The following is a 13425-nucleotide window of genomic DNA, read 5'->3' on the forward strand; positions in this document are numbered from 1 at the left end:
CAGATCTCTGGTGTAAATGGTTAGGTGCACAGCACAGAAGGAGCGAAGGAGACGAGACCAAAAAGACAACATGCGTACATAAACGCTCATAAAAAAATATTTTAAAAATGATTAGTGCGATGCAGGCATTTGTAATATCTCACAAAAAACATTCATTCGATATATCGTCCAGCTCTACTTCCCAGTCACCTTGGAAACTGTTGAGTAGCCTAAATGGGCGAGGAGGGGTACACAGATAGGATCTGCGTAGAGTCTCTGAAGTTTCTCTCTTGCTCCGATTTCCAAGTTATTTCATCATCCTCGTTGGTGCAGGCAAGCAAAGCGTGTTTGGGTAGACATACTGCGCAGTTAGCTACAGCCCCATGTCAGAGACCCAGATTTGCAATAAAGCTCAATTCCTGTCTCCCGTCCCGCCACAGCAGGTAACGAGAACAGATGAGGGGGCCTTGTATAGCACCACAGCAGGTGGCAGGCAGGAGGAGATTGGGGTGGTGTGGTGAGATCAGCTCAGAGATTTATGGCCCTTCTAGAGGTGGCCAACATAAAACAAGGCTGGACACTGTTAGAGGTGAACGTGGCTGGATGGTGCACACAGCTACTGGACTGTAAAGCCCATTTCACTCTACTGAGCTGAGTGGAGCTGGCCTGGTTATGGCTACATCCATCGTAGTTGCTGGCACTGTGCTGGAAAGGACCATCGTTGATACTCCATCCGAGTCGGTACGGTTTGGGTCGGCACCATCGTCTGAGGGCTATTACTGACAGCAACACCGATTGGCAATGTTTGGGGTAGGCCGACCAGCCCAGTCCACTTGATGAACCACTGGGCAAGAATCCACTGCTGCACATCGTCACAGACAATGAACCAACACCTCTGCAAATGCCTATGTATTGTATGGTTGACGCAACACAGTAGTTAGTTAGTTATACCTAATCAGGAGAAATTAATTTCCCTTCGGAAATACACAGCATATGTTATGGGGTTTCTTCTTGTCTGCAGAAGTGCTGCTTTCACTACATGGGGAAACGGAAGTGCTGCTGTATCTACATGGGGAAACAGAAGTGCTTCTTTCACTACATGGGGAAACGGAAGTGCTTCTGTATCTATATGGGGAATCAGAAGTGCTGCTGTATCTATATGAGGAAACAGAAGTGCTGCTGTAGCTACATGGGGAAACAGAAGTGCTGCTGTATCTACATGGGGAAACAGAAGTGCTGCTGTAGCTACATGGGGAAACAGAAGTGCTGCTGTATCTACATGGGGAAACAGAAGTGCTGCTGTAGCTACATGGGGAATCAGAAGTGCTGCTGTAGCTACATGGGGAAACAGAAGTGCTGCTGTAGCTACATGGGGAAACAGAAGTGCTGCTGTATCTACATGGGAAACAGACATCAGAAGTGCTGCTGTATCTACATGGGGAAACAGAAGTGCTGCTGTATCTACATGGGGAAACAGAAGTGCTGCTGTAGCTACATGGGGAAACAGAAGTGCTGCTGTAGCTACATGGGGAAACAGAAGTGCTGCTGTAGCTACATGGGGAAACAGAAGTGCTGCTGTATCTACATGGGGAATCAGAAGTGCTGCTGTATCTACATGAGGAAACAGAAGTGCTGCTGTAGCTACATGGGGAAACAGAAGTGCTGCTGTAGCTACATGGGGAAACAGAAGTGCTGCTGTAGCTACATGGGGAAACAGAAGTGCTGCTGTATCTACATGGGGAATCAGAAGTGCTGCTGTAGCTACATGGGGAATCAGAAGTGCTGCTGTATCTACATGGGGAAACAGAAGTGCTGCTGTAGCTACATGGGGAAACAGAAGTGCTGCTGTAGCTACATGGGGAAACAGAAGTGCTGCTGTAGCTACATGGGGAAACAGAAGTGCTGCTGTATCTACATGGGGAAACAGAGGTGCTGCTGTAGCTACATGGGGAATCAGAAGTGCTGCTGTATCTACATGGGGAAACAGAAGTGCTGCTGTAGCTACATGGGGAAACAGAAGTGCTGCTGTATCTACATGGGGAAACAGAAGTGCTGCTGTAGCTACATGGGGAAACAGAAGTGCTGCTGTATCTACATGGGGAATCAGAAGTGCTGCTGTAGCTACATGGGGAAACAGAAGTGCTGCTGTATCTACATGGGGAATCAGAAGTGCTGCTGTATCTACATGGGGAAACAGAAGTGCTGCTGTATCTACATGGGGAAACAGAAGTGCTGCTGTAGCTACATGGGGAAACAGAAGTGCTGCTGTAGCTACATGGGGAAACAGAAGTGCTGCTGTAGCTACATGGGGAAACAGAAGTGCTGCTGTATCTACATGGGGAATCAGAAGTGCTGCTGTAGCTACATGGGGAAACAGAAGTGCTGCTGTATCTACATGGGAAACAGACATCAGAAGTGCTGCTGTATCTACATGGGGAAACAGAAGTGCTGCTGTAGCTACATGGGGAATCAGAAGTGCTGCTGTAGCTACATGGGGAAACAGAAGTGCTGCTGTAGCTACATGGGGAAACAGAAGTGCTGCTGTATCTACATGGGGAAACAGACATCAGAAGTGCTGCTGTATCTACATGAGGAAACAGAAGTGCTGCTGTATCTACATGGGGAAACAGAAGTGCTGCTGTAGCTACATGGGGAAACAGACATCAGAAGTGCTGCTGTATCTACATGAGGAAACAGAAGTGCTGCTGTAGCTACATGGGGAAACAGAAGTGCTGCTGTATCTACATGGGGAAACAGAAGTGCTGCTGTATCTACATGGGGAAACAGAAGTGCTGCTGTATCTACATGGGAATCAGAAGTGCTGCTGTATCTACATGGGGAAACAGAAGTGCTGCTGTATCTACATGGGGAAACAGAAGTGCTGCTGTATCTACATGGGGAATCAGAAGTGCTGCTGTAGCTACATGGGGAAACAGAAGTGCTGCTGTAGCTACATGGGGAAACAGAAGTGCTGCTGTAGCTACATGGGGAAACAGACATCAGAAGTGCTGCTGTATCTACATGGGGAGACAGAAGTGCTGCTGTAGCTACATGGGGAAACAGACATCAGAAGTGCTGCTGTAGCTACATGGGGAAACAGAAGTGCTGCTGTATCTACATGGGGAAACAGAAGTGCTGCTGTAGCTACATGGGGAATCAGAAGTGCTGCTGTAGCTACATGGGGAAACAGAAGTGCTGCTGTAGCTACATGGGGAAACAGAAGTGCTGCTGTAGCTACATGGGGAAACAGACATCAGAAGTGCTGCTGTATCTACATGGGGAGACAGAAGTGCTGCTGTAGCTACATGGGGAAACAGACATCAGAAGTGCTGCTGTAGCTACATGGGGAAACAGAAGTGCTGCTGTAGCTACATGGGAAACAGACATCAGAAGTGCTGCTGTAGCTACATGGGGAAACAGAAGTGCTGCTGTATCTACATGGGAAACAGATATCAGAAGTGCTGCTGTATCTACATGGGGAAACAGAAGTGCTGCTGTAGCTACATGGGGAAACAGAAGTGCTGCTGTAGCTACATGGGGAAACAGAAGTGCTGCTGTATCTACATGGGGAAACAGAAGTGCTGCTGTAGCTACATGGGGAAACAGAAGTGCTGCTGTAGCTACATGGGGAAACAGAAGTGCTGCTGTATCTACATGGGGAAACAGAAGTGCTGCTGTATCTACATGGGGAAACAGAAGTGCTGCTGTATCTACATGGGGAAACAGAAGTGCTGCTGTATCTACATGGGGAAACAGAAGTGCTGCTGTATCTACATGGGGAAACAGAAGTGCTGCTGTATCTACATGGGGAATCAGAAGTGCTGCTGTAGCTACATGGGGAAACAGAAGTGCTGCTGTAGCTACATGGGGAAACAGAAGTGCTGCTGTAGCTACATGGGGAAACAGAAGTGCTGCTGTATCTACATGGGAAACAGACATCAGAAGTGCTGCTGTATCTACATGGGGAGACAGAAGTGCTGCTGTATCTACATGGGGAAACAGAAGTGCTGCTGTAGCTACATGGGAAAACAGAAGTGCTGCTGTATCTACATGGGAAACAGACATCAGAAGTGCTGCTGTATCTACATGGGAAACAGACATCAGAAGTGCTGCTGTATCTACATGGGGAATCAGAAGTGCTGCTGTATCTACATGAGGAAACAGAAGTGCTGCTGTATCTACATGGGGAAACAGAAGTGCTGCTGTATCTACATGGGGAGACAGAAGTGCTGCTGTATCTACATGAGGAAACAGAAGTGCTGCTGTATCTACTTTGGAAACAGACATCAGAAGTGCTGCTGTATCTACATGAGGAAACAGAAGTGCTGCTGTATCTACATGGGGAAACAGAAGTGCTGCTGTAGCTACATGGGGAATCAGAAGTGCTGCTGTAGCTACATGGGGAATCAGAAGTGCTGCTGTAGCTACATGGGGAAACAGAAGTGCTGCTGTATCTACATGGGGAAACAGAAGTGATGCTGTATCTACATGGGAAACAGACATCAGAAGTGCTGCTGTAGCTACATGGGGAAACAGAAGTGCTGCTGTAGCTACATGGGAAACAGAAGTGCTGCTGTATCTACATGGGGAAACAGAAGTGCTGCTGTAGCTACATGGGGAAACAGAAGTGCTGCTGTATCTACATGGGGAAACAGAAGTGCTGCTGTATCTACATGGGGAATCAGAAGTGCTGCTGTATCTACATGGGGAAACAGAAGTGCTGCTGTATCTACATGGGAAAACAGAAGTGCTGCTGTATCTACATGGGGAAACAGAAGTGCTGCTGTAGCTACATGGGAAACAGACATCAGAAGTGCTGCTGTATCTACATGGGAAACAGATATCAGAAGTGCTGCTGTAGCTACATGGGGAAACAGAAGTGCTGCTGTAGCTACATGGGGAAACAGAAGTGCTGCTGTATCTACATGGGAAAACAGAAGTGCTGCTGTATCTACATGGGGAAACAGAAGTGCTGCTGTAGCTACATGGGGAAACAGAAGTGCTGCTGTATCTACATGGGGAAACAGAAGTGCTGCTGTAGCTACATGGGGAAACAGAAGTGCTGCTGTAGCTACATAGAGAGAGAATATAGGGTTTTCTGTTTAATGGAAGGAGGGGCTGTTGGTGATGAAACTCTTTGCAAGGCGTCGTCGGAAGGGGATTATGATTGCTGAGTGTTGCGATATAGGCTACCTCTCTGGACTTGTGAAAAAGTAGCACTTTGTTCTTTCATCCTCCAGGCACAGCAGGCAAAGCGTTGTCATTTTTACTTTCATGTGCTTTACTTGGTTGACCTGTTTTAAGTAGGCAACATCTGTGACGTCAAATGAGGCTTTGTCAATGTTACCTTCCCAATATTTGACTTGTCAATGTTACTTTTCCAATATTTGACTTGTCAATGTTACTTGTACCATATGAAAAACGTGTGCTTCATTTACATGAACATCAACCACTCTGAACCAGAGTTTGTACACTTATTATGAATGTTGACGTTTAGCCTTGTGTGTGTGTACAGTGGTGTAAAAATACTTTAAAGTACTACTTAAGTCGTTTTTTGGGGTGTCTGTACTTTACTATTTATATTTTTGATATACTTTTACATCACTACATTCCCAAAGAAAATAATGTACTTTTTAGTCCATACATTTTCCCTGACACCCAAAAAGTGCTCGTTACTTTTAGAATGCTCAGACAGGACAGAATTATTGTTCAATTCATGTACCAATCAAAATAATGCATTGTCATTCCTACTGCCTATGATCTGGCGGACTCAATAAACACAACAACTGTGTTTCTAAATGATGCTGGAGTGTGCCCCAGTCTGTCTGTAAATAAAATATATATATAACAAGTATGCTGTCTTGTTTGAAAAATAAAAGGAATTTGATGTAATGCATTTTAAAAAAAATAAACTTTTCTCAAGTATCACAATTGTGTACTTTTTCCACCACTGTACTTAAGTACATTTAAAACCAGATACTTTTTTACTGAAGTAGTATTTTTCTGGGTTACTTTTACTTGAGTCATTTTCTATGAAGGTATCTTTACTTTTACTCAAGTATAACAATTGAGTACTTTTTCCACCTGTGGGCGCATGCGCGTAGTACATAGGTTACTATCTACATGATGAGACAATTGTTTTCAATTCAGTCAGTTGTCTGATGGTCCACTAAATCACTGACAACCCTACAAATAGCAGAGTTGATTTTTGTAGCATAACATTACAGTGGGAGCAATATTGTCGCCTTGTTTAATGAGTCTACCAAAGCAGCAGTGGATTGGACAGACAGAGTAGGCCTAGCTTTCTGTTTGCTTAGTGACGACACTGATGAGCTCTTAACCATACAGAGCCAATTAACTACAAATAACTGACTTATTCCTGTTCCAGAGAAGCCTACTCTCATGTTGTAGAGAAATTGGACACATTTCTGTTGTTCAATATGGACAATACTGTTGTATTCTATTGTAGTCCTAAGGTCAGTAATACATATAGGATCCAGTAATGGTAGTTCATGGATTGAAACATTTCACCAGTGAGTGAGTGTGTGTGTGGGCTGCCTGCAATTCTCCCTGCCTCCCTCTGCCAGCGTTAGACTATGGCTGCTGATGTATCAAGAGCGATTCCCTTTTAATCAAGTCCTCCAGGCAGATAGAGCGTTGAAGGCCAATGAAGTCCTCGCTCTCCTCCGAGTCCCACTGCGGCTCTCGACACAATATCGATTCAATAGACCACAGCGGCACTGTATTCAACTTGGAAATAAGCCTAGCCAAGTTTGGCGTATTTTAGAAAACACCAAATCACAGGTACTAAGAGTGTGCTGAAATTGCTTTCCAATTTTCTTTCAACATATATGCTGAACAACTGACATAGAGCTTCCTCACACAAAAACGTTGTCTAGGCCTAATCTGTGGTGTAGCTTGGGTGTAGGCCTAAAGTACAACACTGAATGATGGACAGCAGATTGCAACCAAGTGCCTCTGACAAGAATATCGGCTGACGTTCTGTTACTTTTCCAACTGTTCTACATGTTGATTCTGCTAAAACAGCATAGCCTATGTTTAAAAAAAAAAAAAAAGCTTTATGACTTAATAACATGTTGAGTATTTATTTTAATCTATGGCAACAACCAGCACACAGGAAGTCTTTTTACTCTAGATAAGGTTTGTTCTGTATCTCAAGACTCAGTCGTTCCTCTTTCAGGTGGAGAAACTCACCTGTTTCTTATTCCTCAATTTGAAGTGTGATGACGTGTTCTCAGTTTCTAGTAATCACGGGGTTCATCCCTAATGGAACCCTATTCCCTGCATAGGGTTCTGGTCAAAAGTAGTGCACTATATAGGGAATAGAGTGCCATTTGGGACACATTAGTCTACATCACAGGCCCCAACTCTGACAGACTTTTGAGAGCTATCCAAATAAATCTTATATTAAACAGTCTTCTTGGGAATCAGATTAGATCTTGGCTATGATTCTGACATGTCTGTCCTCACCCACTCACGTGAGCCTCATGCCTGATGGACTCCAGAGACTGTATTCATAAAGTCGCTCAGACTGATAGGCTGACCACACTGCTCGCGTTGTGTGCGCGTTGCAAAATAAATGTAGGACTTTATGTTATTCAATTATTGCACCCACACTGCTCGTGCGCATCAACGAGTGTCTGCGTTGCCAAGGGCTAAAATAGAAGTAATCTTTATTTCTGACGCAGATCGCGCTGCAAGTCCTGCCTCTCCCATCTCATTGGTTTATAGAAGCAGGTACCCACGTGCCTTCTCCTCATTGGTTATACCGACGTGGGTGATTTGAAAGACGAACCGTTGCCGGTTGTCGTGGTAATACTATGAAAGTTTAGATGCCAATCACCATATAAGTTGAACTATGAAAAAGCCTGGAAGGAGGAGGGATGACTAGAAACGATTCGGTTGACCGTTTTTATGTGTGGATTAATTGTCGGAGTAGAGGACCTTGTGCATTTCAGGTAAAATAACAACCTAATGTTTATATCCCAGGACAAATTAGCTAGCAACAACAAGCTAGCTGAATAGGACAAATTAGCTAGGAAGTGCAAGCTAACTAGCTAAATGACCATACATGTTTAATGCTTTTCGACCTGTCCCCAAATTAATGTCATTGGTTCAGAGTTTGTTTTGATATTTTAACCTGCGTGTCGTTATCGCGTTTGGTGTGGGGGGACAAAATACATTTATGCACGATGGCTCACGCGCGCAGCCGGTTTAGGTTCTGTGTAAGAGTGCTGTTCTAGGATCAGTTTTGCCTTTAACATCATGATGAATAAGATTAGCCTACATTGGTCAAGGACTCGGATGGACCTGATCCTAGATCAGCAGAACTTACTCTGAGACGCTTTATGAACCACTACGAGCTCAGAATTCTCTGCAATCAACCACTCATCTATCCCATGGGAAAGCAGGGCAGCGTAGGTGACATATCATCATTATACAAGGATCCACTACTACAGGGACAGTCCTTGTAAAAGGTGCCATTCTCATTTCGGCAAACAATTTCTGGTTATGTTAGGAAATGTCTCTTCATCACTCCAACCTCTTAATGGAAAAAGGTGTTGGCTTAATGTTTTCCCACCATTGATAGCGCCTCACACATTTTCCCTTTGAAAGCCGCTGAACGATTTACCCTCTCTCTTTTGTCACTCTTATTTCACGCTCTGAATAACAGCTCTCTCTCTTTGCCTCTCTCTCCCTCCCTCCCCCTCTTTCTCTTTCTTTCCTACATGCATAAATTGAGCCAGCCTCCTGGTAACTCTTCCTGAGCTACCAGCAGAGTCAGATTTTTCATTTGCAGTTAAATGGCGCTCGACACATGCAGCTTGGTTGATAATTGACTTCACTCAGCTGAAGGGAGGGATGATTAGGTCAGAATATCTTATCATTTTCTTCAAAGGAGGGATGGGGGGGGAACTGGTGGCACTCCTATCAGGCATGTAGTGTTGACTATACTTAAAGGAAGAGTCAGTGACTCTCTAAAGAGTAGTACCGGACAGACTCCTGCAGCAACTAAGAGCGTGAAGCGCGAGGCTAAACTTCTCTGCTGCTGTTGTCTGGCAGCTATCACGTTGTTGCAGCATAGTGTCAACTACCCGTTACATTGTGTGAGTGCATCTTCTTGCATTGCGCTGCAATAGTCTCTGTTCTTCCTGCTGCTTGTGGTAACCTGCAGATACATTGTGTGAGTGCATCTTCTTGCATCGCGCTGCAATAGTCTCTGTTCTTCCTGCTGCTTGTGGTAACCTGCAGATACATTGTGTGAGTGCTTTAGAGGACGTACGGGAGGAACAAAACCAGTAATGTAGTGGAGCAGACCACACGGTCTAGGCCTAGTGTACGCATACTGGAGAAGCAGGGGTTTTAAACGGGTGAGATCATTTCATCTTGTCTTAATGATTTTGTGCAGGTGAGATTTATTTTAAGTTTGATGCGGAGAAGCATGATTTTTAAGCTGACAGGTGCAATATCATTTTATCTTCAGTGTTGAGCATGAATTTAAGCAGGTGAGATATAATTATATCTTAAAGGTAGACTCATCGAAATGACGTTGCCACAAGCAGCACCATAGGTATTGCGAGATGCAAGACTTCGCTCTCACACAGTATGTGCACAGGTTCGCTTCACCCTGTAACAGTGTGTTAGCAACTGGACCAAAACAGAGGTGAAATTTAGCGTTGCGCTTCAACGTTCTTACTTGTTTTTGAAATTGACCCACTGTTTACTTTGTGCATCTACGTCATATCTGAGTCTACCTTTTTAAGTATCTACAAGCATGAATTTAAGCAGGTGATCTTATTACCTAGGTGTGAAGAATCATTATTTTAGCCTATCATTTAAGATAGCTGTTCATTTCTCTGACCTTTACTGCCTCTGTAGTTGTGTCGCTCGCTGGCTGTTGTGTCGCTGGTTGGCTGTTGGTCTGTTGTGTCGCTGGTTGGCTGTTGGTCTGTTGTGTCGCTGGTTGGCTGTTGGTCTGTTGTGTCGCTGGTTGGCTGTTGGTCTGTTGTGTCGCTGGTTGGCTGTTGGTCTGTTGTGTCGCTGGTTGGCTGTTGGTCTGTTGTGTCGCTGGTTGGCTGTTGGTCTGTTGTGTCGCTGGTTGGCTGTTGGTCTGTTGTGCCGCTGGTTGTTGGTCTTTCATCAGCATGCACCTCCACTGCCTAGTTTATCCACTTCATTAGGGAGCTGCCGATGCCTAGCGCCGCCACGCTTCCTTTCAAGAATCAGCAGTGACAGGCTAAATCATTGGGTGGGTGGGTGTGCGTGTAATGTTTGTGTGCAGGCATTGTGTGTTTTTAGTGAGTCATCTGTTTGTTTTAATACAATTTGTCTGTGTGCATGTTTCTGTAGTGAATATTTGTGTGTGTGTGTTGGTGAGTCCGTCGGCTGAGTCTCTATAGGCCTATTACGAATAACGTCTTCTCTCAGCATCTGAACAAAGCACGCGCCCCCGTTACGATAGTCCCCCTCAGTGTCGCTTAGTATTCAGAGAGGGAGGTGCTGCTGTAATCTGGATTCCAAAGCGGGTTGCTGCAGGTTTTTGTTTGCTCTTACAGCCCTGATAATCTTGTTACACTGCTGTCAAGTGGAGGACGTGGCTTTCCCCCAACCTCCTCAACCTCACAACCGTATCCCCACCTCCCTCCCTAACCCTCAACCCCACCTCCCCAACCCCCCATCCCAAGCACCATCATTTTGAGCCAGCAGTCCAGATGATGGAGGTATCCTTGAAGAATGACCCTCCTGCATGTCTCTTGGTGTGTCTCTGCTCAATGGACATACAACTAGGGCTGATCACATTTAGTCGAATGTTTGGTCTATAGGCTGTTGGTCGATCGAGATTTCTTTAGTCGAGCAGAAGCAAAAAATAATAATTTCATGGTGTACAAGACACCTGTCGGATTCACGCCTGTCAGAGTGGACTACTCCATTGTGGAGGCAGTGGAGATGGCACAGTCCATCACTAAGACATTTGCTACTGAAATTGTAAATGGTTAGATAAGAACAATGGTGCAAGTCAAAAATGTAAAAAAATATATTTATAACGACTGCGCTTTCTCCCTCGTTGGATAGTGGTCACTGTTGGCGGTTCTGAAACGTCAGTGTGCTGTTGAATTGGCACCTTTTCCTAGACCATGTTGCTATGTGTATAATACCTAAGTCAACCAGCATATTGGTGTTGAGGAAAACAATTAAGGCATGTGCTGTTTAGAAGTGAGGAGCGGGGAAACTCAAACAGCCTTATTCTAAAATTGATGACTTTGATTTTAAAATAAATCTACACACTACCCATAATGACAAAGAAAAAAACAGTTTTTTAGACATTTTTGCAAATGTATTAAACATTTTAAACTGAAATATCACATTTACATAAGTATTCAGACCCTTTACTCAGTACTTTGTTGAAGCACATTTGGCAGCGACTACAGCCTTGATTCACCTGTATTTGGTGAGTTTGTCCCATTCTTCTCTGCAGATCCTCAAGTTCTGTCAGGTTGAATGGGAAGCGTCGCTGCACAGATGTTTTAAGGTCTTTCCAGAGATGTTCGATCGGGTTCAAGTCCAGGCTCTGGCTGGGCCAATCAAGGAAATTCAGTGACTTGTCCCAAAGCCACTCCTGCATTGGAAGGTGAACCTTTGCCCCAGTCTGAGGTCCTGAGCAATTTGGAGCAGGTTTTCATCAAGGATCTCAGTGTACTTTGCTCCGTTCATCTTTCCCTCGATCCTGACTAGTTTCCAGTCTCTGCCGCTGAAAAACATCCCCACAGTATGATGCTGCCACCACCGTGCTTCACCGTAGGGATGGTATTGGCCAGGTGATGAGCGGTGCCAGGTTTCCTCCAGACGTGATGCTTGGCATTCAGGCCAAAGAGTTCAATCTTGGTTTCATCAAACTAGAGAATCTTGTTTCTCGTGGTCCGAGAGTCCTGTGCCTTTTTTTTGAGGAATGGCTTCCTTCTGGCTACTCTACCATAATGGCCTGATTGGTGGAGTGCTGCAGAGGTGGTTCTCCCATCTCCACAGAGGAACTCTGGAGCTCTGTCAGAGTGACCATCAGGTTCTTGGTCACCTCTTTGACAAAGGCCCTTCTCCCCCGATTGCTCAGTTTGGCTGGGTGGCCAGCTCTATGAAGAGTCTTGGTGATTCCAAACTTCCTCCATTTTAAGAATGATGGAGGCCACTGTGTTTTTGGGGACCTTCAATGCTGCAGAAATGTGTTGGTACCCTTCCCCAGATCTGTGCCTCGACACAATCCTGTCTCGGAGCTCTACGGACAATTTCTTTGACCTCATGGCTTGGTTTTTGCTCTGACATGCACTGTCAACTGTGGTACCTTATATACACAGATGTGCCACCTTATATACACAGATGTGCCTTTTCCGAATCATGTCCAATGACAGGTGTTCTCCAATCAAGTTGTAGGAACATCACAAGGATGATCAATGGAAACAGGATGCACCTGACCTCAATTTCGAGTCTCATAGCAAAGGGTCTGAATACTTCTGTAAATAAGGTATTTCTGTTTTTATTTTTAATAAATGTGCAAACATTTCTAAACCTGTTTTTACTTTGATTATGGGGCTATTGTGTGTAGATTGAATATCTACAGAAATAAGACAGATCCTGCTTCTGTTGGCTGGTTGAGTGTTTAATAGCTTACTGATTCTGTGAGCACCAAGCCTCACACAACCACATGTCGGATAAACAATTTCACAAATTCGGCTGTTTTTAATCTTTGCTATTGTGTAATAAAGCCTTTAACTTTTTTGTTGTTGATTTGAACAGCCTCTGGTATTACTTATTTAGTGTTTACACTAACACATTTTCAGAAAAACAACATTTTCTAATAATAATAACCCTCCTTTTTCTTCATCTCCTTATTGTTATTATTATGATTATCATTATGATTTAAGATGGCGCCAACAGAGGGCTGCCCCGCTTCTAGTCCTTAGGAAACTCAAATCAAATTGTTTTGGTCACATACACATAGTTAGCTGATGTTAATGCGAGTGTAGCGAAATGCTTGTGCTTCTGGTTAACGACTACCTTATACACACAAATGTAAAGGGATGAATAAGAATATGTACATATATGGATGAGCGATGGCCGTGCGACATAGGCCAGATGCAGTAGATGGTGTAGAATACACTATATACAGATGAGATGAGTAATGTAGGATATGTAGACATTAAAGTGACGTTTATTTAAAGTAACTAGTGATAGCTTTATTAAATCCATTTATTAAAGTGGCAAGAGATTTGAGTCTGTATGTTGGCAGCAGCCACTCTGTTAGTGATGGCTGTTTAACAGTATGATGGCCTTGAGATAGAAGCTGTTTTTCAGTCTCTCAGTCCCCACTTTGATGCACCTGTACTGACCTCGCCTTCTAGATGATAGTGGGGTGAACAGGCAGTGACTTGGGTG

The 13425-nt window shown here is 44.4% G+C and overlaps 1 protein-coding gene across 1 annotated transcript; it reads left to right on the forward strand.

The window, feature by feature from the left end:
- Positions 1-3387: 3387 nt before the first annotated feature.
- Positions 3388-4455, forward strand: LOC120044096 (keratin-associated protein 5-5-like). Its single transcript, XM_038988684.1, has one exon. The coding sequence runs from the start codon at positions 3388-3390 to the stop codon at positions 4453-4455; it is 1068 nt and encodes a 355-aa protein (XP_038844612.1).
- The last annotated feature ends 8970 nt before the right edge of the window (positions 4456-13425 follow it).

This window comes from Salvelinus namaycush, chromosome 3, assembly GCF_016432855.1.
Source record: "Salvelinus namaycush isolate Seneca chromosome 3, SaNama_1.0, whole genome shotgun sequence".
In the NCBI taxonomy this organism is placed as follows: domain Eukaryota; kingdom Metazoa; phylum Chordata; class Actinopteri; order Salmoniformes; family Salmonidae; genus Salvelinus; species Salvelinus namaycush.